The sequence below is a fragment of the Eutrigla gurnardus genome, assembly GCF_963514095.1.
Source record: "Eutrigla gurnardus genome assembly, chromosome: 16".
Classification (NCBI taxonomy): Eukaryota; Metazoa; Chordata; class Actinopteri; order Perciformes; family Triglidae; genus Eutrigla; species Eutrigla gurnardus.
The window spans coordinates 7,642,015-7,668,794 of record NC_139927.1 but is presented as its reverse complement, the minus strand read 5'-3'; the positions used below and the strand labels follow the sequence as shown (position 1 = coordinate 7,668,794).

The 26,780-nt window shown below is 42.8% G+C and overlaps 2 protein-coding genes across 3 annotated transcripts; one reads left to right on the top strand and one right to left on the bottom strand.

Annotated features, from left to right (window-relative positions):
- Window positions 1-17,369, top strand: ptk2bb (protein tyrosine kinase 2 beta, b). 2 transcript variants are annotated; one of them, XM_084030552.1, is made up of 31 exons: window positions 1-161; window positions 5,471-5,703; window positions 6,003-6,181; window positions 6,270-6,357; window positions 6,835-6,914; window positions 7,141-7,203; window positions 7,459-7,513; window positions 7,601-7,741; window positions 7,825-7,899; window positions 8,342-8,443; window positions 8,591-8,708; window positions 8,874-8,913; window positions 9,108-9,139; window positions 9,249-9,293; window positions 9,380-9,477; window positions 9,895-9,976; window positions 10,723-10,823; window positions 11,004-11,119; window positions 11,794-11,894; window positions 12,061-12,150; window positions 12,653-12,857; window positions 13,301-13,409; window positions 13,509-13,568; window positions 13,667-13,792; window positions 13,881-14,033; window positions 14,271-14,306; window positions 15,081-15,099; window positions 15,193-15,227; window positions 15,410-15,544; window positions 15,686-15,766; window positions 16,445-17,369. In XM_084030552.1, the coding sequence occupies exons 2-31, from the start codon at window positions 5,506-5,508 to the stop codon at window positions 16,658-16,660; spliced, it is 2,979 nt and encodes a 992-aa protein (XP_083886678.1). In that variant the 5' UTR covers window positions 1-161; window positions 5,471-5,505; the 3' UTR covers window positions 16,661-17,369. The 2 variants fall into 2 exon arrangements, with proteins under 2 accessions (XP_083886678.1, XP_083886677.1); XM_084030551.1 differs by having other exon boundaries at window positions 13,881-14,306.
- On the bottom strand, window positions 17,339-26,603 carry chrna2b (cholinergic receptor, nicotinic, alpha 2b (neuronal)). Its single transcript, XM_084030554.1, has 6 exons — window positions 26,194-26,603; window positions 22,525-22,676; window positions 21,699-21,743; window positions 21,414-21,523; window positions 19,434-20,595; window positions 17,339-19,021 (listed from the first exon to the last, which is right to left on the bottom strand). Exons 1-6 carry the CDS (start codon window positions 26,258-26,260, stop codon window positions 18,896-18,898), a joined length of 1,662 nt encoding a protein of 553 aa, XP_083886680.1. The 5' UTR covers window positions 26,261-26,603; the 3' UTR covers window positions 17,339-18,895.
- Between the last annotated feature and the right edge of the window lie 177 nt (window positions 26,604-26,780).

Below are 26,780 nucleotides of genomic sequence, written 5' to 3'. Positions count from 1 at the left end.
ACATGAGGAAGTGGGCCCACCTGACGGCAAGCTGCACAGGTGAGGGAGTGGCCTCCTGCCACCTCCTGCTTACTGGAGTGAAACTGTCAGGCCCGGACTCTCCCGGAGGAATTACACGCTCTGTCAGGCTTTTATTCTTCGAGGAATCACACCAGAATCAGGTAAGACACGAAGCTCAATAGATAATCATGTTGTTTTTTATCAGCAGAGGGACTTTACAACTTCTGCGTAGGAGAGTCGTTACAACTAACAGTGCTCGCTTGCAAAGAGGCCCACCTTCATAGAGGATAAACAAGCATTCAAACCACCACACGAGCTTTAACGTTCACATTTTATGTTTAAGTGGTTATAAAAGTCACATTTTTTCCTTTTTAATAATGTTTTCCTATTTGTCTTTGAAGCTTTAATGGCTACTTTTATTGTCAAGGTGATAATATTGACTATAAAGGCACAATGTGGAGAAGTAGCTGGCTAGGGAGAGAGAGAGCAGAGAGAGAACTTTGTTCATTATCAAAGCAAGTCTGTGCAGGTGAGGAAGCAGCCTGCCACATTCCAGCGCCCGGGGGTCATGACAGTGCGGTGTGCAGACCCTCTACTGTACAGACAGCAGGGCCTGCTGTGTGCATGCATACCTGCCCCTGTTGACAAGCAGCACAAAAGAGGCTTCACTGCAACCACTGTCCTTTTATAAGTTCACACCGTTTAATTCAGGCATCAGATTTTCATTTCCTTGTCTAAAATAAGCCGCTCCAGTTGGAGGGAGCATGGGTGTGTTGTGATTCCTGACGGTTTTCACACAATGTCCACACAAAAAAAACCCCATCTGATGACACTTCTTGATGGAATGGATACTCATGTCAAGTGTACAAGTCATGACAGATTCTGGCAAAGGCAGTGTGTGTTGTTGCGCCACATGCAGCCTACTTTGAGAGAGACGGCAGAGAAACAGTCAAAGGTTCCACCTGGTTTACAACTACGACCCCACAGATCCTTATTCACATTAATCCAATAATGATATGCAGTATCGGCCTGCTGCGATATATTTTATGGAAACATTAATTTATTTTAAGGTTGCGAACAAGATGTATGCTGAGTGGGACACGACTCAGTCATTTTTCTTGCGGTGGACAAACTTATTAAAAGTAAAAAAGTTTGTTGTCAACTAATCGGCCATTTGGGTCGAATCCATGTTTCCATAGTCGATCAATGATTTTTAATTTGTCTTTTTCATGCTCTTTCACATCTCTGGTAAACACAAGATTTAAAGTAGTGCTTTTGTTTGTTTGTGTCTTTATGGAGGTGCTCAGGTTTTCTTTATCTGTCGATTAAGTCAACCATTAGTCAGCAAAATTGTAGACGACTAAGAATTTATTTGGCTGAGGACACCACACATTTTACGTATAATTAATAAATATTAATTAGTAACTGGTAACTATGATATAAAGTGTGATATAAAACAGAAAAGCGACGAACATAAAAATGAAATCTTTGTGTTTTTGCTGAAATGAATCTTAAATAATTGACTATAAAATAGTAACCTTTGCCCCAAATGTCTCCCGCGACCCTTAACAGGATAAGTGGTGATGGATGATGGACATAATAGCAGAATATTATCTTTTAATCCACTATTATTCAACCAATTGCTCTAGACAAAGACACGACACTGATTTATCTGCAGATAATGAGCGATTTTATTGGTCTCCTGTGCAGCCTGGTTCAAGGTCGTAGCTTCTCTGCTGTGGAATTTAATTCTAATTTGTCACAATCCGTCAGCCTGAATCGTCCCCCGTCACTCACCTTCTGTACATCTCCAACAAAACACAAGAGTTCAGATAAACAAAAATGTGGCAGCAGGAATCCTTAGCTTGATAAATGTCTGGGTACTGGATATTATGAGTGTTCAATCCACCTTGTTTTCAATCTCCCTCTGGGGCAGTTGTTACCATAACAACTCAAGTGCCTGCATGACAGCGTGTGAGAGGCAACAAAACTTACGTGGCCGAGAAAGTGTCGCTTTTGTTCGAGAGCTTTTACAAACGCGTAGAAGGAAGCACTTCGTGGCCGTCAGTGAGTTTACATTACAAATTACAACACAAGCATGACTTCCAATACCTGAATGAGATCGGCATGGATGCTTTCACGAGAAGAAATCAAATGAACTCGTTAAAAACAGAAGAGCTCAAATGTTAAAGCCTTTAAAATGCAAAATTAGACAGAAGAGGACAGATGGTAACTTTGACATTTTCTTTCTGTGACGCAATAAAATATTTGTTTCTTAACAAAGGTAAAGTGATTCCAGTATGTTTACATTATTAGACTAGAGATTTGCTTTAATCATATTTGATAATTATCTATTATCGTGCATCGCGATTATTTTGGTCAGGATAATCGTGAAATGAGCTTTACATATCGTCGCATGCCTAACCGTGATATTTACAAAGCGTATAAGAATAACACTTAATAAAAGACACTCATATGTTCGCTGTTTTTACATTTTTATGTTCATGTGTCTGTAAAATCTCCAGTAGCAAATAACATGAAATGAAAATGTATAAATGAGGATGAAATAATAGGAAATTAGCTTAAATTGAAACTTATTTTCGAGCATTTCTCAGAGGAGTCTTCTATGCTCCATTGTTCAGTGTTTTAACGTTTAAGTGTTAAAAAGTAAAACTAGACAAAGTCTCGCACACTTGTTAACTGAAGTCGACTGGAGGTCACAGACGACAGGTCCAAAGCTTCACCATTCATCAGTCGGGCCAGACTCCTTTCCTTGTTTTGCCCACAAATACCTGTAGCGATCTGTGATGTCGCCGTGTTGACTCATTGTTTCTTCCCCGCCGTGAGGCGAGGGTTGTATTTCTGCGTCCGCATACTTCAACTCAGTGGAAGTTTAGTTTATCTTCCAAGAAGTAATCTTAAACTTCACCCTCTGCCTCCTCAATCCCCTCTTGTCAGGCCTCCCACACCCAGGTGATGGTGCAACACGCCGGCCACGCTGCACACTCATCTTCTCCTTCCCTTTCTCCCTGCACACACACACACACACACACACACACACACTTGCACACAAACACACCCACACAGCCCTGCTGGGGAATTCATGGCCTCAGGCTAACAAAACACCACCTCGTCCAACAGCGACGGAAAAGCCCTGAGAGAACCGAACTCGGCTCCGTCGCAGCGTCCAGACAGCAACTTTCTGAGCAAATGTACGTTATGACGGTTGGGAGGTGGGTACCGGACACAAATCTCTACCGTAGCTCCGTGTGTTGTCACGGGTTCTTGTTTAAAAAGTGTTTAGCTCACTCTTCTGTTTGCTGAGTCAACACGCACTCAGATGTTTGATTGACAAGGAGGAATGTGAGGGGGGGAGAATCAGACTTATGTTCGGATGCTGAAGGTGAGGTGATTTTTTTGTATTATTTTTTATGCTGCATCAGTTGGCTGCCCTTCTCTGCCGTTGATGTAACCTGAAAATTAAATCAAAGCTCGTGCAGGCTTCCAGCCTTTTTTGTCAGCCAGGGAAAAGATTTGACGGTTGACTGTTTCCAGGTGTGGAGTTGTGGCTGCAGGTTTTTCTGATGTTTAGTAACCGCCCGTCACCATGTTTGTTTAAAGCAAAGTGGTGAGAGCAGGATCTCTGGTGCCCCGGGGTCGATTTTGTTGTTGTTGAGGGATTCCTGTCTTAAAGGAATAGTTACACATGTTGGGGAAAAAAACCACTCACTATGAGAAAGTCAATGCCACCATCATTTCTGTCTGTACTGTAAATACATAGCTGGAGCTAACAGCCTGTTACTGTTAAGACTGGAAACAAGGGGAAGCAGCTAGCTGTGCAGAGTTGGGTCAGTCATCCGATTTTGAAGAGTAATCCATAAGTTAGATGGATTTTCTCCATAAAGAATCACACGAAAGCACCTCTTTAAATATTCTTATTATCATACTTGTATTGGAAATGATGCATCCAGCATGAAAAAGCATTTAAAAAAATGACTAGAAAATAAATCCACCAGCAGCTACCAGCTAACTAGTCGAATTGTAAATGAAGAAGTCACTGCACCTGTACAAGAAATGTATAACCCTCCTTTACACTGCAAAACGTTTTAATGTGTCCTGAAGCCTGGAGATGAGTTCACATGTTTGCACTTCCAGTTCCCTCGTCTCAATGAGTTTTTATTTTCTGCAATAATCCAAATCCAATGGAAAAATCCCGTTGGCCTTTTGTCGAGGTAACTAATGGGATGCTAACGGGGTCGGCCTACATAATTCGTCATCCCTGCACCACTCTATTGTCATATTTACTTTCCAGGTTTTTGTACTTATTAAAAACAAGATATAGTGTGTTAATAAATAAGTGAGCTTTAGGGGCGTTTGTAGGAAGATGGCGTGCTGCAGGAATGAGTACTGAAATCTGGAAAGGATTTGTATTTGTATTCACTCTTCTCTAAATCAATGGGGTTTTTTAATAGTATATTTAAAAGTATTTTATTAATTTATTTTACAGCATAAAATACGTCAGTAAATCTCGTTTACATGCGTTAAGTTTGAAGCATTCACGCGTGTCGACTAAACGTCATCACGATGAACGCTAGTCCGCCTTTAGCTTGGCGGCGGTGACGTGAAGTCATGTGACTGGGAACGTTGGCTTATTACTTGCAATAACATCCATGCTTCGAAGAAATCCACAGAGTTTAACTGCAATAATCCAAAATCCCATTGACTTTTTGCCGATGGTTGCAGAAATACATCATTTGTTACCTTCAGGCAGAGCCAGGCTAGCGGTTTCCCTGTTTTGCAGTCTACATGCTAAGCTAAGCTAAGCTAACCATCTCCTGGCTTGAACAGACAGATATGAAAGTGGTGTCAACATCAAATTATTCCCTAGAGAAAGACAGAAGAGCTGCTTCCTTGCTTCATCTACCTCAGGTTTTTGCACAGACAAATCAACACGGGTTTCATAACCGCAGAAAGCTACGAGTCGGTTAGTCATTACTAGACGGATTTAGGTGTCATTTCCGTCGTCATGTTGACCCACTTCAGCCTCTAGAGGGGTGGTTTCCTCCCTTCCACGCTGCACGTAACCACATAAACGCCCACGAAATGTTAAGTCACGTTTTGCATTTGGGGGAGAAGACTTTCTTCTAGAATTTTCAAGGGGTTTTTATAGATGATACAAGTCTCCACACTCTCACAGTTTTGATTCATGAATCACACAGGCCCTCACTTGAAGTCGCGGTGAGGAAGGAATGTAATCAGCCGATCTCAGAATCAAACGGTGTGAGTCACAGACACCACATGGTACAGGAACACAGCATGAAACATAGTAGTACTGTAGTACTACTATGAAGCAAGTCACAGGACAGTGTGCACACTTAAGACTATATCTACATCCTTGCTGAAACAGGCTTTTCCTTCGATTTCACCACCATCAAATTAAAGTCTTTTTTTCCCTTTTGTCTGTCAAAAGCATGATGGTATGATGGTCCCAACCCAACCGTGAGAATGTACGAGGTGATGTCCGGTGACACCCTGTCCTGGAAGGTGCCCAGTCCAAGGACCAACAGCACAGACTCCAACCCCGAATCCTTCTTCGCTGGGGACGGAGGGCCCATCAAGATCCTCAAAGTGTGCTTCTGCACCAACAACAACCTGGGCAAGAACTTCAAGCTGGTTAAATGTGACAGCTCCTGGCAAATTAGGGTGAGAGCAAATCATTGTGGAGAAATCTAAGCTTTTATCTAACTTTAGATTACAAATCGAAAGAAGAGCTGTCAAGATTGAGGGAGGCGTTTTGTATTTTGAGCCAGAGACATGTTTTATTTGGCCTCCTTAAAAAGTTTATCAGTGTACAAATAAGAAATTCTCTCACAGTGTTTCAGCAACGTTTACAGCTAATCTTTTAGCTCGTTAAGGTGAAGCATGCATCAACCATAAAGTGCAATAAATTGAAAGGCTGAGCACAGATTCATGATATGTAAAAGTTGTTGGTTCTCCTTCAGGCCATCATCCGTTCGATACTGATCTGTGGTCGACTGGGGCCGAACATCGAGCACGCCGGATGCTACGGTCTCCTGCTGAAGCACCTGAAGTCAGAAGAACTTCACTGGCTGCATCCGGACCTGACCGTCGGGGAGGTGGAGCAACGCTACGAGAGCCACCACGTAGAAGCCGAGTGGAGGTACCGATGAGCCACATCTTGGGTATTTTTCATTAAAAGCGTGGCCTTTGATAAACTTGCATGGGTTGTGTTCTCCTTTCCAATCCAGGTATGACCTTCGTATCAGATACGTTCCCGTCAATTTCTTGGAAAAATTCAAAGATGACAGATCTACGTTGTTGTATTTTTACCAACAGGTAAGAAGCTACAGATGATTTTATTGTTGATTTAATTTTTTATTTCAATGTATTTTTTCTGTCAATGGATATTTGCCAATAACAGGTGTTGTTTTCACACATAAATGTGTCCAGCATTGTAATAACTTTTTCCTTCGCTGGTTTCTTTTGAATTTAATCTACATACAAGAACGTCAAACTGTCAGTTCTGTAAAACCATGGTTACCATGGATCTGTGGACACAAACTGCATTCATTTACTTGAACTTGGTCTGTTTTGCTGCATTTTTCCTCACCACTGTTTAAAACTAAAGTAGGTTATGGATACACAGGTAAGCAGTCTGTCATCACCTCCTTTCAGCGTTAAGCAGTACATAAAATATATGCTCTTGACCAGTATTGTCAACATAACGATGGTCCGTCATGGGAAGTGGGAATATAAAAATGTATATTTATTTTGCCATTTGTATTTATTGATATATCTGGTTTGATGTTGCAGGTCCGTAGTGATTACATGCAGTATCATGCCTGTAAGGTCAGCGATGGGATGGCGCTGCAGCTCGGTTGTTTGGAGATCAGGTGAGTCACTGCAGTCCTCGCATTCTTTAGCTCTAGCTTTTTTAGTTTGTTTGTTTTAACTTCATTTGTTTAATTGAGCGCGGTGATAACTGTGGTATGTTGGAGTTGGTTAGAGCGTGTACGTTTCATGTTAATGACTTGGGTTTATAATAGATGATATCCAGAGGATGACTGTGGGATAAACTAACATGTTGTTAAGGATGAAGATGTGTTTTTCTGTTCACAGGAGGTTCTACAAAGACATGAACGCCAAAGGGCTGGAGAAGAAGTCCAACTTTGAGCTGCTAGAGTACGTTTTGATCTTCTGTTTTCTTGTAAAGTTTAATTTCTCAGTAATTTCTCTGTATGGGTTGATAGTGAAGCTGGAGATGATGCTACCCATGAAAACCCCATAAAAGCCCCACTGCAAATACCTTGTGGCAGTCGCTGACTGACATTATTGTAGTTTTTAAAAGATGACATTTAGAAGTTTTTATCTGGTAGCAGTATTTTGTTCTTTTTTAATATTCCTACTATTTGTCTGGATTTTCTTTTACAAATGCAGGAAAGAAGTGGGCCTGGACCTCTTCTTCCCTCCACAGCTGATTAACAGCATGAAGGTAAACTCTCCTCGCCACAAATGTATTTTTCATATTCATCAGAGTGTACATGAAATAATATTTAAAATCTCCCCGCTTGCGGTCCAGGCGAAGCAGCTACGGAAGTTGATCCAGCAGACGTTCCAACAGTACGCGACGCTCAAGGAGGACGACTGCATGGTCAGGTTCTTTGAGACCCTCAAAGAGTTCAACAGCTATGACGAGGAGGTTTTCCCATGTGAGCTAGTGGTGAGTAAAATCCTACAGTTACGAACATCAGGAGCGTCCGAGCCTTAATCTGCGAGCCTTTAATCACTCTCGCTTGTCAACAGCAAGGTTGGAGTCTGGCAGTGGAGCTGGTCATCGGTGGGAGGGGCATCCGCCAACGCACACAGAAGGATTCAGCGGTAATTGTGTTGTGTTTTACATCAAATCTGTCTCGTTTGGTTCCGTTGTTTTATTGTGTTTCATGAACGCCTTGAGCAAATATCTTATAAATTTGAATTAATGAACTGGTTAGAATTTTGGGGTCAAAGGTCACTATGACTTCACAAACCTGTTTTTTAATTTTTTTTGCTGTTGCAACTCGAGGAATTCATATGCTAATAAAGACAATTTCACACCAATGTGTCATAGGATGAAATGATTTTGGATATGTGTTGATGTAAACGTCACTCGACTGTGAGGTGGTCATTCTAGCTGCTAACGGAATAGTTTGCATTTTGGGAACGTTTTTCCAGTCCAGACATGACCATCAGTACATCAGTACAGTTTATCTAACACGGCTTGTCAAATGAAATCAGTCCCATCATAATTTAACTCCCTGCATTCCTCTCTTTTGTGCCTCAGCCTGTTTTTCTAGCCGACTTCAAACAGATCAAGAAAATCCAATGCTTATCACAGGGCGACGGCAAGGCTCTCTTAGATCTCAACATAGAGGGGGCCAGACAAGTAAGTACCACAGCACCATCTACCTATTATACAATATTACCTCATGCTAAGGATCAGATAAGTAAATACATTTACGACAGAGAGCGTTTGCACAGGAAATTTAAGGCGGTACGTGTCCTTACATCGGCCCTTTTATGTTTCCGATAGTGTCTATCGATCAATGTGGCCACGGTCCCAATGGCGGAGAACATGATGGACCTTATTGACGGGTACTGCCGCTTGGAAAATGACACAGACGATAGTGTTATCCATCGAACAAATAAAGGTGTGTATGACTCCGCCACTTCCCCCCCTGTTGCAACATAATTTTGGTTCATGCTTACAAAACATCTGTTGTTTTTAAGTATGGAGATGGATGCCTTAGGAGATGCATGGCTTTTAAAATGTATTATCTTAATGTCGTTGTGACGATAAGTGATCTCTCTCCTAGATGCCAATGCGCGGTCTGCCCTACCTGAGATTCCTACAGCGTGAGTAGACGTTGAATGGTTTGGTTCTCTCTCTCCGCTGTAGTCGTTTCCCCCTGTGGTTGTAATATGAAATGGAAAGTTAGAGTTATTGATGAGAAACGCTCTTTTATTGAATCGTTCTGTCGGCGCTCTGAGGAGTCTTAAGGAGAAAATTTATGAGCGGGGTTTTTTTTCTTCTCTTTTCTCCGGAGCAGCAGAGACACCAGCTCAGTCAGACACAGTATGGGTGAGCTGAGAGATTTCCTACTTTCACATCAGCTCAATGTATAATCCAATACAAAGCATCTTCAAAGCCAACAAGTCCAATCATACCGATCTTTATTTCGCATTTTCAGGATCGGATATCTACTGTGAGATTCTCGATGAAAGGCCGACGTCAGGTTCGTTCAGCGTTCGTCTTCATGTCTTTTGCTGAATGATCGCTGTGTGAACTTTGCTTTTAATCCATTTAAATCTTTTTCTGTAGTTATTAAGTACGGGATCGACCGGGATGACATTGTTCTCGGCCGAATCCTCGGTGAGGGTTTTTTTGGGGAAGTCTACGATGGAGTTTACAAAAAAAATGTGAGTGGAACCCGAGTCGAAGTTTATCAATACTAACGGCAAAAACAATTTAAAAATGAAAGTTAAACTATCTATAAACTGACTATAAACACACTTTATTGATGGGAAGCCTGTTGGGGAAATAGAAAGTACTGTATATGTAGTTATAGAGTCCAAAAAATACTAGTTTACTTTCACATAAGACAAAGAAATGCAACAAATTGAGACGCTGGACCCAGAGAATGTTTGATGTTTTTGCTAGAAAAATAAGTTAAACTGTTAATCAATTATCAAAATAGTCTTTTCAAGCTTTATCGTAGGCAACTGGACCTTCTAGTTGCAGATTAACTTCCTGTCGGCCACATTCTGTTTGCCTAAATGCTCTGTCTAGTTGTCATTCCCATGTTCACAGCATGACCAAGTGTTTGATTTCAACAGAACGGCGAAAGGGTTAATGTGGCAGTGAAGACCTGCAAAGACTGTTCACCCGATGTGATGGAGAAGTTCATGAGTGAAGCAGGTAATTAGAGGAAATGTGTTTATTTTTATTTTATTGAACCTTTATTTAACCTTGCCTTGAAGAAACTTTCTGTGAGCCAGTTATGGAGCCTATTCAGTTAAAACATTTACATCTTATGGAATCTTCTTCTTTAACTCTTGATTTAAAAGCTGCTAAAGAGACAAGCTCCTTTATATTCAGATTTTTCTGCAATAAATTCCAGGCCGAGGGAGTAGAATACCAAAAAGCTCTTTTCCCAATTTTTGTCCGAGCATTTGGGACCGAGAGCATGAAAAAGTCCTGGGAGTGCAATTTATATTATCCAGTATTTTTTGGATTGATAAAATCACAAACACAAGAATTTCCTTATATATAAAGGTGTACCAATGTGTGAGCCTACGGGCTGCCAGAGATCCTACCCGGGAGTACAATGATGAGTCAGAGGCTTAGAGTTGGTGATGAACCGTCATGCTGCATTGTAAGGTGTATCCACCGTATGAAGACATTGAGCAGAGGCGTGCGTGTGCAACAGATCACCATAATCTAACATGGGGATAAAAGTTGCTGCAACAAGATGCTTTTTTTTTACATTAAAAGAAAAGCACAACTTTTAGCCTCAGCTTTTTCACAAGGTGTAGTATATGTGGTTTGAAAGTAAGGGAGCTCTATGTCCTTTCCATTCAGGGTGAAATGTGTTGAATATAACAAATTCAATGTGAGAACAATAACGTTTGGCAATGACTTTGTGAACTTTGCGTGTTTGCCAGTGATCATGAAGAACCTCGATAATCAGCACATCGTCAAACTGATCGGCATCATCGAGGACGATCCTGTGTGGATCGTCATGGAGCTTTATCAGCATGGAGAGGTCGGTGCCGAGCTTTAATTTCCTGAGTTCAGTTTAAATTAACAAGTCGTCTTTATTTGTCCAGCACCTTTCGTACGGGTTAGTGCCGTTCGAAGTGCTTCACAGATGACTGACATGAGAACAAAATGGTGAAAACAGAACAATGCAACAAACAAACTGAGTAATTAGATGTTGTTGCAGCTCGGGACCTACCTAGCTGAGAACCAGACTACGTTGACCAGGACGACTCTGGTGCTGTTCAGCCTGCAGATCTGCAAAGCTCTCGTCTACCTCGAAGGGGTCAACATGGTGCACAGGTGAGAGGCGCCTTTTTATTTTGGTGTCGTTATCCTGGAAATGCAGATCTTTTTGTTTGTTTGATTATTTTTCTCTGTTTTTTTTTTAATCACTGGGAAAATTGCTATCACATAGATCATATTTTATTATAATCATGACTCCATTTGTCCGTCCATTTGTCCGTATGGCGCATTATTGCAACATATCAGTTCCCCTTAAAGAGTAAATACCACTTCCTCATACCTCTAGTGACAAGTGACACAAAAAAAAACATGTTTGCTGCTGCCCTGGTGAAAGGGGACAACCTGTGATGTTGTGTCATATAAGGTGATGGCAGTTTTAAACTTTTAGAAATCCTAAGACAACATTATAGAATGACAATGTGAGATGACAGAAAAAAAACATGTCTGCCTCAGTTGTTTCTGCAAAAGGTTATTAACAGATTTCAGGCAGCGAAGCAGCAACTCAGGATTCAATCTCCTGTGAAGAAAAAACACAGAAAAAGGAAATGACTCTCTCCGCCTGTGTGGAAAATGCAAAGATTCCTCTTGAAATATTTTCTGCTCCAGCTGCAGCTACGTTCAGGGCAATCGGAGAGAAGGCTTACTCTGCTCGAGTTCATCTACATTTATATCATCTCCATCTGTATCTGCATGAAGCATAACTTTCCATTCTTCTGCGTGTTTCGTCACAGAGACATTGCTGTGCGAAACGTGTTGGTCGCCAGTCCCGACTGCGTGAAGCTCGGAGACTTCGGCCTGTCGAGATACATCGAGGATGAAGAATACTACAAAGGTAAGAGATTTGCCTGTGGCTCCTTTTATTCTTGACCACTTTATTGTCTAAATTGTAATGCATTTATAAATATATATACTTCCCACATTTGGGAAATGCACCTCTTTATGTCCCTGTTTTTAAAATTGTTGACCACATAAAAGCGACGTCTCCCATTTCTTTCCAGCGTCTGTTACTCGGTTACCAATCAAGTGGATGGCCCCAGAATCAATCAACTTCAGACGTTTCACCACAGCCAGTGACGTCTGGATGTTTGGTGAGCTTGCGATACACTAACACAGGGGTTCCCAAACTTTTCAGCCCACGACCCCCAAAATAACGGTGCCAGAGACTGGAGACCCCCACTATCCCCGGAGGTGATGGAAACACAAGAATGCATGCATACAGGACGCACGCACTAATAGGCGTAACTACAAAACGATCATAACGACAACACAAAAGAACAGAACAGCCTGACAACCATGATATGATTTTACATAAACAATTTACTAGATAAAAGCAGAATATCGCATGTTCCTTATGAGTGAACATTGTTACAACTCAGTTTCGAAACCAGTAAATCCTTTTTTGAGATATTGAATTTTATTCTGTGATACACCGCAGTCGCTCCTACTTCCCTTTGCGGATTTTTCCTTTTTTCACTTCCCTTTTGCTGACATTTTCTTTTTTCACTTCCCCTCTGGTGATATGCATAAATAGCAGTGAGCACAGGTCTAATCACTTCTTTTTCCTGCTCTTTCTTTTGCGGCGCTCCATAGCTGTATGTATGTGGGAGATAATGAGTTTTGGACAGCAGCCGTTTTTCTGGCTGGAGAACAGAGACGTGATCAACCAACTGGAGCAGGGAATCAGGCTGCCCAAGCCAGACAACTGCCCTCCTGCCCTCTACTCGCTAATGACCCGCTGCTGGTCCTACGACCCCAGAGAGAGACCCACCTTCACCGAGCTGGTGGTCAAGATCAGGTAATTCTTCTTTATTCAATATAAAGAGAGCTCGAATGAGGTCCTTCTCATTCATCTACGGCGTAACCCTTTCTGTAATTCAATTAAAAAATCACACACTAAGTGACTTTTCTTGTGAGTTAATGTTTTTGCAACTCTCAAATTGGCTTTTTCAGTTAATGCATGAACAACAAGGACAAAGTGTTATTTGAGCCTTTACAGAGAGGCAGACATTGTCAAATGTAATCAATCCAGTTACCTTCTCAAAGTAAATTAAATATATAGAAGACATGATCCATTGATCGCTGGTTAGTTTTTAAATTGTAAAAATGAATTTAGGAGAAGTAGATTTCCATTCATCCTTGCATTAGAAATGATTGAGCGCGCTGTGTAGCCCAGTAGAATTGGTTTTGGACCACTACTGAGACCTGATATACCGTAACTCGTTGTCTAACATCTGTCAGTGACGTCCACAAGATGGAGAAGGAGCAGGAAGTGGAGAGAGAGAGGGACAGAGCGCGCTCCACGAAATGTTTCGATTCCAAGTTCAACTTCCACGAGCCTCCTCCCAAGGTACAAATCATTATTATTATGTCAGAAAACGGCCCCTTATTCAAATTGAACGTTTAAATTGAGTGTTTAAAATTCATCTTTTTGTTTATTTCCCTGTAGCCTTCGAGGATGAAACCAGGGCGGTTCGGGAACACGCTCAGTATTGGTCTACACATTCAGGTACAGTAGCATATCCAAGTAACCTCCGACCTTTTCCCTCCAAGATTTACTCCTAAAATATAACAACAATGCGTGCACGCGTTTGTGTATCCGTGCAGCTGAACGAGGCTTTGTGTGCCAGCTCGCCCGACCTGGCCAGCCCATGTGACTACCAGTCTCCCGTCGACTCCATGAGCAATCTCGCGTTGCCGGCCATCAGGTCCCCTCGGCGTCGCAGCATGGCGGTAAGAAAGACTTCTTTTGAAGTCGTATATTCAAGCACAGATGAGTTAAAACTAAAAATAAATTAAAAAAAACTTCCACCGAATCTAGGAGGGCGAGCTTTTCCGCGTGGAACCAAACAGCAGGGAGGACGCGGCTCGCCTGTGGCAGACGGAGAGGCAGCACATGCAGCACACTCTCCGCCGGCAGAAAGAGCAGATGATGGAGGACGAGAAGTGGCTGGAGAAGGAGGAGAGACTCCTGGTGGGGAACAGAGCATCATTAGGTTTTGTCAACCCCCTCTCTGTGTCTCTGTGCCCCCCCGCTCAGTTGAACGTGGCCCTGGAGGCTACGTGGAACGAGGCCTCGTTAAACAGTATCGACCCACTCGTTCACTCCCGACGCCCCGCTAGCCGTAAAATAAATGTTCCCCTGATAACCGTTACAAAGGGGGGGTCCATGTCCATACTGTGTAAAATGAACCTGCCTGTTCTTTTGCAGGACCCCATGGGACCAGAGGACACTACCAACCCAGCGGTAGGTGAACGCCTGCACAAGCTGGTTTCACTGTTGACAAATGGTTTTTTGAAGCGTATCTCACATTAGTGTCTGTTCTTTTTGTTTTTTTTTAAGTGTAAATGCAATCACCGGAAGTAAAAAGCTAATGTTAGGCGAGAAATGAACTGCAACACAGCCAGGCTTTGAGGCGGGCTAGTCGCCATGACGACGTTTTGTAGTCCCATTGTTAGAAGTTGCCTTTCTTGAAGACATAAAACTCACAAGAGGGTTGTTTACTGACATATTTTATACCGTAGAACCAAAATCTTTAACCTTAGACCTCGTTTAATGTATCTCACCAAAAACCCTCTGACTTGGAGACGAGGGAACCTATTATTCCTGCTTTTTTAGAAGTTCTCGTATTTCCCAGGATCGCCTCGGCACACTTTTATCTGGGGCGGCCCAAACTTCAGCCCACAGGCCAAATATTGAGAATATTTCATTATGTACATTGCACATCCATTAAATGTCGACTGAATATTGGACTAACACCTTTTACATTTGCAGTATTTTAAGTGGGCCCTCAGGCCAAACACCGAGACTTTAAACGTATTGAATTCATTTAAATTAAACTGGACAGCAGCAGCTACAGAAATCCTCTTTTATAATATGTGACGATGTTTTTCTGAATACGACCCACATTGAAATGGTTTTGGTCACCCCCGGTCTACGGCATCCTACTGTTGATAGTATAAACAGCACTGTTTTATTTTCTAGTCCCCATGAGTTTCTTCTTTTTCTTGTTCTTTTTAGTTCCCTGACACAGAAAATGGTAAGTACTGAAATGAACTTTTATCTCTCTCTTAACCCTCCTTGCTCTTTTCTCATCTCTGTGTCTCATATTGTTAATTTTTCTGGCTTGCAGCAGCTCCAGACAAACCCCCAAGGCTCACAGCAAAGGTAATCTCGGGATAATTTCATTGTATTTGATTGGAGATAAAGAGAATGCATAATGTCTCACTCAAAAAGTAAAAATGACCCTTCAGTTGAAAGGGAATTGATGCCACTGTGCATTAAAAATAGTGCCCGGTGATCCTTGACGGATATTTCCATTATTAAAACACACCATTCCTCTTACTTAGGCTGCGCCCACAGCTGAGCTGGACCGCTCTGACGACAAAGTGTACCACTACGTCATGGACCTGGTCAAAGTTGTCGTCCAGCTCAAGAACGACATCACGGATGCACCACCGGAGAAGTACATCACCATCGTCAAGGTACGCAGAGACACAGTTCTGCCTTTCGCCCCCGTTTTACAGTTTGTTGCTGCTTGAGAGGGAAATGTATGAATTGTAATGGCAAACAAACTTCTTGAGCCTTGCAGACGATTAATCATCTGCGTTGCTCTCTGCCCACAGTCTGTTGGGCTGGCTTTACGAGATCTGATCCGCAGTGTGGATGACATACTGCCCACCTTACACGAGTCTATCAGGACTGAGGTACAGTAAATTCTCTGTCGCCTCTTTGTCTTTTCTCATCTCCGTGCTCCCTTTCTTTATTGATTGTGTTTCCCCCTCCGAAGCTTCTTCTTTGTCCCTGAAATAAAACACACTTCTTCAAACACAGAGAAGCAAAGAGGATATGACCATTAATTACATGTTTTCTATTCTGCCTGAGGACGAGATCCAGAATTTGCATATTTATCAAATAGAGTACAAAGATTTATTCGTATTTAATGCATTTCTTGCTTTCCTGAAACAACCGATATGCACACAGGGGTCAACACAACGTCTGAAACGGACCATACATGTACAAAATATATGGACAAAATAACATGAACGTTTCCAGCAGTGGAGATAAATCAACACATCTCTGTAGTATTTTCAACCAAAACGTGCACACGCTTCACAAAAACTGTGTCTATATATGTGCATTACATGATATTGTACAGGTTTGTTTATAAGCAGAGCTTTTGACCTGTCATGGTAAGAAAAGCACAGGTGTAACTAATACCATTATTAATGGCTCTTTTATATTCACGTGTCCCAGTCAGCCAGCTTGCACAGTACCAGTCTATACATGTGCTTTTCCCTCCTGACATGTCAAAATGCCCTCCATGGAAAAAGGCCAACAGTGCCCATGCATTATGTCTGTCCCCCCCCCCCACACACACACAGATCGAGGGCACCCAGAAGCTGCTGAACAACGACATGGCGGAGCTGATCAGCAAAATGCGGCTGGCCCAGCAGAACGCCATCACCACTTTGAAGGAGGAGTGTAAGAAGCAGATGCTGGCTGCAGCGCACACTCTGGCGATGGACAGCAAGAACATCTTGGATGCCGTGGACCAGGCCAGAGTCCGAGCTAACTTAGCCAAGCCAGTGCTCCCCTAGAGGGCCGTTAGCTTCAGTTTACACATCAAAGCCACATTCTCATCCATCATGTTGGTAATACCGTTAACGTTTGCACACAGTTGAGCGTCTTTTTCCCCGTCGTGATCGAACCGACCGCAGCAGTTCATCAGACCTGTAAGTGTGCGTTGTCAGAGCTGGAGTGCGGAACATTTGTCTCCCCCTTCTGGCACCGAGAGTAATTACACAAACACAGATGATGATGCTACTTATGTTTGCCAGCAGGTGAGCTCGCTGAATCTCACCCACCTTCAGGATTTTTTTTAATCCTCGCTGTCGTTCGCGTTCTTTCTTTTTAAATTTCATCCTTCCTGTGAATGCTGAGTTTACCTGGGGCATCCATTCCAGAAACTTTATTGTGGACACTTCATAGGATAGCCACCAAACCTAGCTCCTGTTCCGTCACTATAGTATCTCTGCCACATTCCCGCCCCCTTTAGCTCTGACTGCTCAACATAAAAAGCACACTGAAGGGGTGGATTTTAACCCCAAAATGATCTTTTAACCCCCCCCAAAATATTTTGCTAATCCTAACTAAGTAGGTTTGTTGGACATTTCCTCTTTTCCCATGTGCACAAAAACACATCACCAGTGTTCCAGCACAGGAGAATCGCCATAGCTACCGGATCACGGCCACCAGGAAGGATGGTGGGAGATCTGGTTCATTTTATCTGAATTTTAATTCTTTTTTTTTTTTACTTCACGCGCCACTCGGCAGCTTTCATGGGAGCGAACAGGGCCCCGCCTCCTACGCTGTATCCACTTCTCTTGATACAGCCGTGCACCAGACCACCAAGACGATGCTTAATCAGCATCGTGTGAACCTGAATGACTCGACGGTCATTTATATGTAAAAGTCCCGCACTCCAGCTTTAAGTTAAACTCGGAAGAAAAGTGGACGTGCATCATATTTACAATGTCGCCACTCCAGACAAACTGTTCTTTTGTGTTCACTGGTTGTGATTGGCACGTTTTAATTGGATTATCCTTGTAAATATAAAATGTGTCTTATGACTAGTACAATTCACGGCAGATAAAAAGATAAAATCATGTAATTCAAATGAAAACGCGTGTAAATGGTTGACTCTTTCAAACGGTAACCTGAGTGAAATGTAAAGAAAGCCGGTTATTCAGCCAAGTGTTTTACAGTACATGACTATAATAATGCTTTATGTTATAATCATGAGGTGAAGACTACTAAGGTATGTCAGGTACTCGTGAACGAAAAAAAGGGTTTGTATTAAGTTCATTATCATTATTATAAAGTATGAGATTCTAGCAATAGATCAAGTGATTTTAAAAATAAATATGTCTACTATTGTACTGTAATGCCTGTTCATTGAAGATTGCATTTAATATTTAAATCTGGGTGTTCTGCGTTAGGTCTCATTTACACACCACTCAATGAATGCTATGTAGAAGAGCTTTTAACGGTTTCATGAGGGCATTTATTACATAGTATGATCATTCAAAAATCATCATGGCAGCCTGGGCAGGAATTAGAAACAATAAGAAGAAGAAAAAGAAGGGAATTCTTTCCAAACCAGTGTATAATAGTCTCCCAGTACAGCATGCTATTGACATTTTAGATGTAATGAAGTTTCTGACATCAGCAGCGTTACCCGGGCCAAGACATCGGAGGTATTTAGCTTCTGTTAACAGCTAGAACCAGTTCCATTACTGATCTCTAGATCACTAGAAAATAATCCAGTAATAATTAGTAAAATTATAATTCTCCAAAACAAAGAAATGAATCATATTACTGTAACTCCTTATCCGACAAAGACGCTGGCTCCGTGCTATTTAACTAGCATGTTGCACTAACTGTCATGCTAAAAGTGACGACATTATAATTGGCTCACATGTCGTTATCTTATGCAACATTTGCATGTTAACAAATGCCAACTCTGGGTGTGTTCACATGCTAATGTTAGCATTGGGGTCGAACTCAACCTCGGTAAGATTACAGGTGAGGGGCGAGGGAGAACACCTGAGGACGTTCAGCTTAAATGGATCAACGCTGAGTCAAGCTGAATCTGAGATATCCTATCCTTCTGGGGAGTCATATGCTTCAAAAAATTAGCTAAATTTGGGTTTGGGGTGCATTATGAGCCTCATGAGGCTAAAACAGCGTCGCATAAACTTGTCTTGAAGGAGAGTTTGGCTACATTTTGAATGTCGGACTGAATAGTGGTGGTTATGGATTCCTCACACCAGTTAGATCATGCCGGCCAGCCAGGGGGGTAGGAAGAGTCCAATGGTCCCAAGCAGGCACACAATGATGAACATCCACAGGAAGATGCGGTCAATCACCATGGCGACATACTTCCAATCCTCTTTCACCTGTGCAGGATTGAGATCAACAGGAATTAAAAGATGAAAGTTGTGCATAAATAGTTGCTCATTTACACATTTAGCATTTAACGGAGCAATATTAATTTGAAATCGTGTTTCAGGCCGCCGGGATAAGGCAAGTTAAATATTCTCTTTCATTTAGCTTTGTTATTGATCTCTACCAACGCATTAGTTGTTCTTTAAGAGCTAAATCACCAGCGAGTTGCTAACTGAGTCTCTTAAATTAAAGAAATCTTAAACGGGGCTGGAGGGAATGACTTGACATTTGTATTCGTGCATCTTATTCTCATTGGCACATAATCCATACATGGTGAGGAAGTGTGCGCAGGCCAACGGTGATGTAATGACCTGTTAAGTGTCATTCTGATAATAGTGCATGTGCTATTTTATTGATACTCACACTGAAGTCGGCATCCTCGGCCCTCAGGTGGTCTGCGATGTAGTGCACCCCCTCCAGAGCTCGTATCACACTTGGCGAGAGCAGGAATGTTGGATCTGATACTGTGTTATCCACTTTAGTGGGCCTCTGACTGGGATTGGCCCTGGCCCCCGTTAAATGTCTGTTTGTCCCCGTGGGCCCCTCCTGTTGCTTCTGGCTGTGGGGGGTTTTCTGTTGCGGTGGGGGAGTCGACCCCGGAGGTCTGGGCGAAGGTGGGCGGAAGGAGAAATATGACGTCAGTGTCCCCAGCTCTAAATCCTCATACGAGCTTCTCTCCGGGTCTGACGTGGTCCCGTCTCTCAACCAGGTCGCCGAGGTGCTGAGGCAGTTGCCAGATTTGTACCCGGCCGGCCGGCCCTGCCGCCGCTCCACCGCCGCCTCCTGCTGCAGAAACAGCAGCCTGCGACGCCGGCCGTCCGGGGCGGGCCGCCGCATGAACAGCCAGCGCGGGATCAGGTCCAGGAACACGGAGTGGACCCAGCGGGGCATCTTGTGGGTGCTGGGAGAGCGATGGTGCACGTTGAGCACGAAGACGGTGATGACGATGGAGAGGGTGACAAAAATCATGGTGAAGAGGAGGTACTCGCCGATGAGCGGGATGACGAGGGACGTGGACGGTATGATCTCGGTGATGAGGAGGAGGAAAACGGTGAGGGACAACAGCACGGAGATGCACAGGGTGATCTTCTCGCCGCAGTCCGAGGGCAGATAGAAGACCAGGACGGTGAGGCAGGAGATCAGCAAGCAGGGGATGATGAGGTTGATGGTGTAAAACAAGGGCAGCCTTCGGATGATGAAGAAGTAGGTGATGTCCGGGTAGATCTCGTGGCAGCAGTCGTATTTCTTCGTATTGTAGGTCCCCACGGCGTTGATGATGGCCCACTCGCCACTCTCCCAGTAGTTGTTCAGGTCCACCGTGTTCTCCGTCCGCTCCAGGTCGATCTTGGCCTTGTCGTACGTCCAGGAGCCAAACTTCATTTTACAGTTCTGCTGATCGAAGGGGAAGAAGGTGACGTCGATGCTGCAGGAGCTCTTGTAAATGGCGGGAGGGACCCAGCGGACTTTACCCGTGTGGAATAGGTGGGCTTTCGTCATGTGGGTCACGGCAAACTCTCCATCAGCGCTGGAAAACAGAAGATATCACACGATGAGAGTTTGAGACCTCGGGTTTTTTCACTATCTGGCAACAAGGGCTGGAATATCTGATCATCATATCCTGCTTCAACTACCCCGTGGGCAGAGAAAAGTCCCTTCTTACTTTAGTTAGTGTAAAAGTATTGATTTCCCCATAGTAATCTTCTCCAGTAATCTCCCCCTCCATTCATCGCATTAATGGCGATAATAGCTTCTGCTGAAATGATGAGTCGTTATCGTTCGATCGGTTTCACACCTTTTTTTTTTTTTTCACATACAGAACGTGATCACTCCGGCTCGACGGAGCAGAACTCCATCATCTACTCTCGGCTTTTTAATCTCCATGAGGCGGATTTAGGAGAATGGAGAGGTTTTCTCAATTTCCTACTAAAGCAAATTTGACGGCATCAACATAGATTAACAGAGATTGACGATACAGAGGTTGTTTATAGAAATGTCTAAGTTTGATCCTAATTTGACTAAAAGTTATTTTCCAATGTGACGGTTTAGACAGTTTATCAACACTAGATGGCGCCATTTCACACCTTACACCACCCAGTGAGGAGACATCAATTAAAACCAGCATGCAGCAGACAGAAATAATTTGCTTGACCTGATCACCGGATTGATTAAATAACATGCTTATGTTAAATAGATTTGTCAATAAATCGCTTTTCTGATTGCCAGAGCATTTTAATAATCAATTTATCATTTAAACCACGGAAATGCAAAAAAGCATGATGTGGTTGAATCATGCTTGGATTTATTTATCCTTTTCAGGTTATTTTAGTCTCATATCACTCTTACTTGTTGTAGAGGACAATGTCTGGTACCCATATGAGCTCCGACGGCACTCGTATGGACGTCACATTGTCATAGTCGGATGGTTTCCAGCGAAGTTTGTAGTCGTTCCACTCCTGAGAGATTCAAACAAAAACAAAAATATGTTTCCAGTCTTAATTGTCATTCAGTTCCTCCTAAACTCCAAACTATAGAGGTAGGTTTTAATATCCTTAAATTTTAATATCACCAGATCTCCTCTGAGAAAAAAAAAATCTGAATAATAAATCAGCGGTGACACATTTTTCTAACCTGTTTAAGCCACACGTTGGTTGTCATCATTTGGTTCTTCTCATCCTAGCAGACAAACGAGAGAGAGACTGAGTTAAGGCTGTCAACTAAGGCCAGAGGAATATATGACAGTTCTTGGAGGTTTGTCAAAGTAGACCCAAATATAGCTCGCAGCAACTTTACTTCAACTACTTGATGGAAGGGTTCTGTCACGCGTTTCCGTCACAGGGCCGAGGGTGCACGATGTAGTTGAGTTTTTTTTTTTTTTTTCCTACAATATATACAAATGTCAAAACATTCTGTTGAAAGACCACATATGCTGTAAAACTGACGAGGACGCAGAGTTTAGCAGCCTGGAGGCTTTTTGTCGATGTGGCCTTCAACTTTTCAATTTTTATAATACAATCGAGGAAATACGGTAGTACTGCATGTTTCCCCAGTGGGATTGTTGCCAAGAACACCCAGTTTGTAATAACGTAAATATATAAAAATACTTTCCAGCATTGAGCATTAGGCTCAATCACCATTGTGTCACTCTTGTGTAAGTGACATTTCATTATTATTAGTATTAATAATACTACTTAAATATAGGGATATGTTTTTCTCAAAGTGAAATCTATCTTCTACTGAAACTTGTCACATTTTGGTCACAAGTAATTAATTTAAATAAACGTTATCTGACGGCCAACGCCGTTCCCTGACAGGATGCAATCTGCAACCTCACCACTAGATGCCAGCACATCTCCCGCCCTGCTCCTTTAAAAGCAGCCGCTGCCATGCCGCCAACAATGGCTTGAGTTTAAACATCTCTACGACTGCTCTGGGGAAGACGTGCGCGGCGACTCACCACGTCGATGAGCTGTGCTATGGACAGCCCGAACTTGACGATGACCACGTCGGAGATGTTCGGCACGGGTCTCGACCACTTGTTGTAACCAGCGAACAGCGTCTTGAAGAGCTCATCCTCGGCGTGCGAGTGGGTCTTCTCGTGACAAAGCACTGCGGATACATTTTGAAAAAAGCAAGTTAAATGAGTGTCTTCTCCCTTTTTCAGCACCAAACGCACGCATTTATATATGCATTTTGATAGTACTTACTTTTTCAACATTTAAAGAAATGGAAACCATCATTTAGGCAGTTTTCTTTGTTTCGTTGGCATTCAACAGCTCATATTTGATGGTATACTAACAAATGCATGGAAGGTGAGGGCTGTGGCTGAGCACACAGTGAGTTTGCACAGTGTGGATCCACGTTCTCTCATCCTCTAATCCTCGCTTAACAAACAGCGGTAAATCAGGCCGGCGCGATACTGTGGCTTTTGGGAGTGAAGGTGAGTGCGAACAACTCATGTTTCAGCCAAGAAGCCTCCTCTAAACATCTAAGACCTTTCTCGGTAAAGTCTATCGACTTTTCCCACATCCTAGCAAATCTTTTGATCTCTTGATCGGCGCTCCCCATGTGGGTCGTCTGCTAAAAACCTCTTAAGGTGAGCGGGTGGAGACGGGGGGGAAGTGTTTCCGTCGGCTGCTGCAACACCATTTCAGCCGCATCCTCTCCCTTCATCGCTCCAAACATTATTATTGTGTACGTGTTGCTCCGCCATGAGAAGTGGCTTAATCAAATTGATTTTGAATATGCAGTCTAGACAGATTTGCGTACAAGCTCAGGCTGAATCGCTGCAGTATTTCTCCCGCAGAATGAATTGCATGGAAGTAGACGGTAAATCCCCCCTCTCGGGGATTACCGCTTCCACCTTCATCAACGTAGTCAGAGTCAATTACACACATCATTGCTTGCTTGTGTTAAGTGGAGGTGAGCTAATTTCTCACCAGAGAAGGGTGTTTATTGTGGAGCTGCCTGCCACTCTGTGTTACAGATTCATAAAACGATTAACGCAGCTTTCACTTGAGGCGGAGGGCCATGACGGCGTGTTTGCATCTCTGTGAACCATATCCTGACCAATACTGGATTTTTGAAAACCATATTTGATATTTAACACTTAAAAAAAAAAAAAATCAGATGATCATGTTGGATAAGGTTGTTTTTCTAAAGAATTGCAACCAGATACATACTGGGCCAACTTACATTTAACTGAAGTAGAGGTCGATGTTTTACAAAACTATTGGTAGAACTGGGCTCAAATAGTGGCTGACGGCTGCAGAAAGTAATTCTCCACTTTATTATTTAAGAATTATGCTTCCGACAGAGAAAAAGTGGCTAAAACTTTGTGGTCAGGAACAGCTGATGTCAAGCAAACCGGTCCAAACTATCGGAAATTATACTATCTTTGAAAACCCTCTATCACTCAAACTCTAAACTAAACTGTGTATTGGCACCACTGTTTATTACTGGGTTTACTGTGGTGTATTTCTTCTTACCTATAGACTCTAGACATCACCGATAACTGCAGTAAGCCAAATTATCTGCCAAAATATCGGTCCTGCTCTCGTGTGTGAACCTGCATTAGTCATTCAATCATGCAGGAAATGTATTCATTGTTTAACGTACAGAAAGGGAACTTAATATAAAACAAATACATCATGGCAGCTTCTCGTTAGTGATTAATGAAAGGGATTGTTGAAGTACAGCATCACACAAGAAATCAATTTTTAAAAGAAATTAAGAGACGCCATTGGGTTTACATGCCATTAACGCCCATTCCCTCTGGATCTCTGTTTGAATGCAACCCAAGGAAGTGTGCTTCCATCAAAGACCCTAAGACGAGACCTTGGACCATCTGCGCCAGGCAGCAGTCTAATGGTTGCTCAGCCAAGGCTGAATTATTACCCAACGATGGATGAGTTGTAGTTCTGGTGACCACATTGACAAGTATTCACAACCCACATGGAGTTACCCTGAGGGCGACATGCAAATGTGTTTACATGATTTATTGCCCATGGTAATTCCTTGGCCTGAGGCCACCTCTACGTAACATGGCAGTGTTACAACGGGGTCTTCAGGTATCATATGAGGTGACAATGTAGGCAAAATAATTGTTTAAGCAGTAGTTTATGAAGGAAGAAAGAAAGAAGGAAAGAAAGAAAGAAAGACGGCATTAGAGATGGATGAATTCAGAGTTAATTTGCCCATGGTGCACTTGGGCCCATCTCCTGCCATCACGGACTAATTTCATTCTGGCAAACAAGCATGCACCAGAGACTTCTTATCTTGACAGTCGGGGCGGTGCACGCTCATCTGTCCGTGCATCTGGGAAGGACCAGATGTGGAGGCGGTAAAAAAAAGAAAAAAAAGGCTCTTGGGTGCCATAGATCAAAGGCTCATCCTGCTAGAGGAGACTTGAAATGAAATGACACCTCCGACACCCAGCAACACTGGGGCGTGCGTGTTTGGGACCGTGGCCAACCCCCTTGGCGAGGTGGGCGAAACACTGACCAGTTCAGATGATCGAGTCAGCAGGATCTCAAGCCAGAGGTGCTCTTGTGAAATTGGGCTGTCAAATATTTAAAAAAAGTTCATTCCAAAAAAAAAAAAAAACACAACAACAAAAATTGCAGGACATAATGAGATTGGCACGGCATCAAACGGCTGCACAAGAGGACCACCTCACCTCTTAAAGCCTCTCACGTATGCCACAATTAGACACATATTACCTTGGACCTCTTATTGAGCACATACAACCATTACTTACATTTGAGGGAACTCATAAATTCCCACGTAGAAGCTCATGAATCGATAAATAGAGCGGCCCTTAGTTCTACTGTCAAGCTTGATGGATTTACAGTCAAATGGCTCCTTAGACACTGTTTCTACAAAAAAAAAGGCTCTAATTCTCTTGAAAAAATGTGCACAATGTATGCAGCATAAGAGTGAAGAGAATTACACATTTCAGCTCCCACTTAAGTAAGGATTAATTTTTTGGTCTCGTCATTACTGTTTTTCTGGAAAAAGAATTATGACTGAATTTTTTAACATTTTCTCCCATTTTTTTTTAGGTTTGTACTTTTTGTGTGTGTGAAGTGACCAATTACCATTACCGGTATACACCTGCTTTGGTCTCTAATGGGAACCGGAAGCTAACTGGTCCATTCGCCTCACGTGCTCGTTAAAGCTAGTGTTGCATGTTTCAATTAAACTAAAAAAAATAAAAATTTAAAAAAATTGCTGAAAGTTGGAGGAGTCCCTACATCTACACAGTAGTTAATGTAATAAACTAGCGAAATAAATAAATAATATAAATCAATAAACGAGCTGTTACGTTAACCTGGGACACAGGCGCGAGGCGTAATTAAATAGGAGAGAGGCATTGTAGGAGTTTTGGTTAAAAAGCAAGCAAGCAAGCAGGTGTTTTCAAAGGTAAGTTTATGTTTAGCTACTTTTAAGCTTGTATTAACTCGAAGCTTATCAATTAAAAGCGTGCAAACGTGCTTTTTTAACAGTCTGTTAGTGGAAAAGTGAACACATTTCTGTGTTAAAGTGAAATTAAACACGACATTTTTCACCCATATCGACTTCTCCGTTCGCGAATGGAGCCACTTAAAAAGATAAAAGTGCTTACCCGACGTACAGAAGAGCAGCGAGCAGAGGACCGCCGTCCTCGCGGAGAACAGGTGGTCGCGTCCCATTTTGCACTCTTCCGACTTCACCGGAGCGTTTCCCGTCCGCCGTCAAAGCGTTACCTTGAGACGGAGACCCGGGAGCCAACTCTGTCATCTTCGCGGCTGGGAGGCATCTCAGGGGGGGGGCAACTTCACTGTACTGTCTTCTCTCGAAAGCTTCGCGTCGACGTGTAAATGTGCGTCACACTCGAGCCTCGCGCCTAGAGAGCGAGTGCCGTACCTCCTTTCTTGGCGCGCTCCAAAAGGCTGTCCGCGCACCGGCGAGCCATCCGGTGCCGAGTCGGGGAGCGGCTCACCTCTGGTGTACTTGCAGATTTAACAACCAGTTCACATTACGGACCAAATCAGATCGCAAGAAATTAATTTAGTGGAAAAAAGTCCGATGTGTTTTCCATCTTTTTTTTTTTTTTTTTACGCACGGTGCCAAGAATTTACGCGTCCTTGGTGGCTAATCTAAGATTCCATATCCGTTTTGAACAGACTCCTTTTCCTTTCCACGATGGGAAGCATCATCACCCACCAGAAC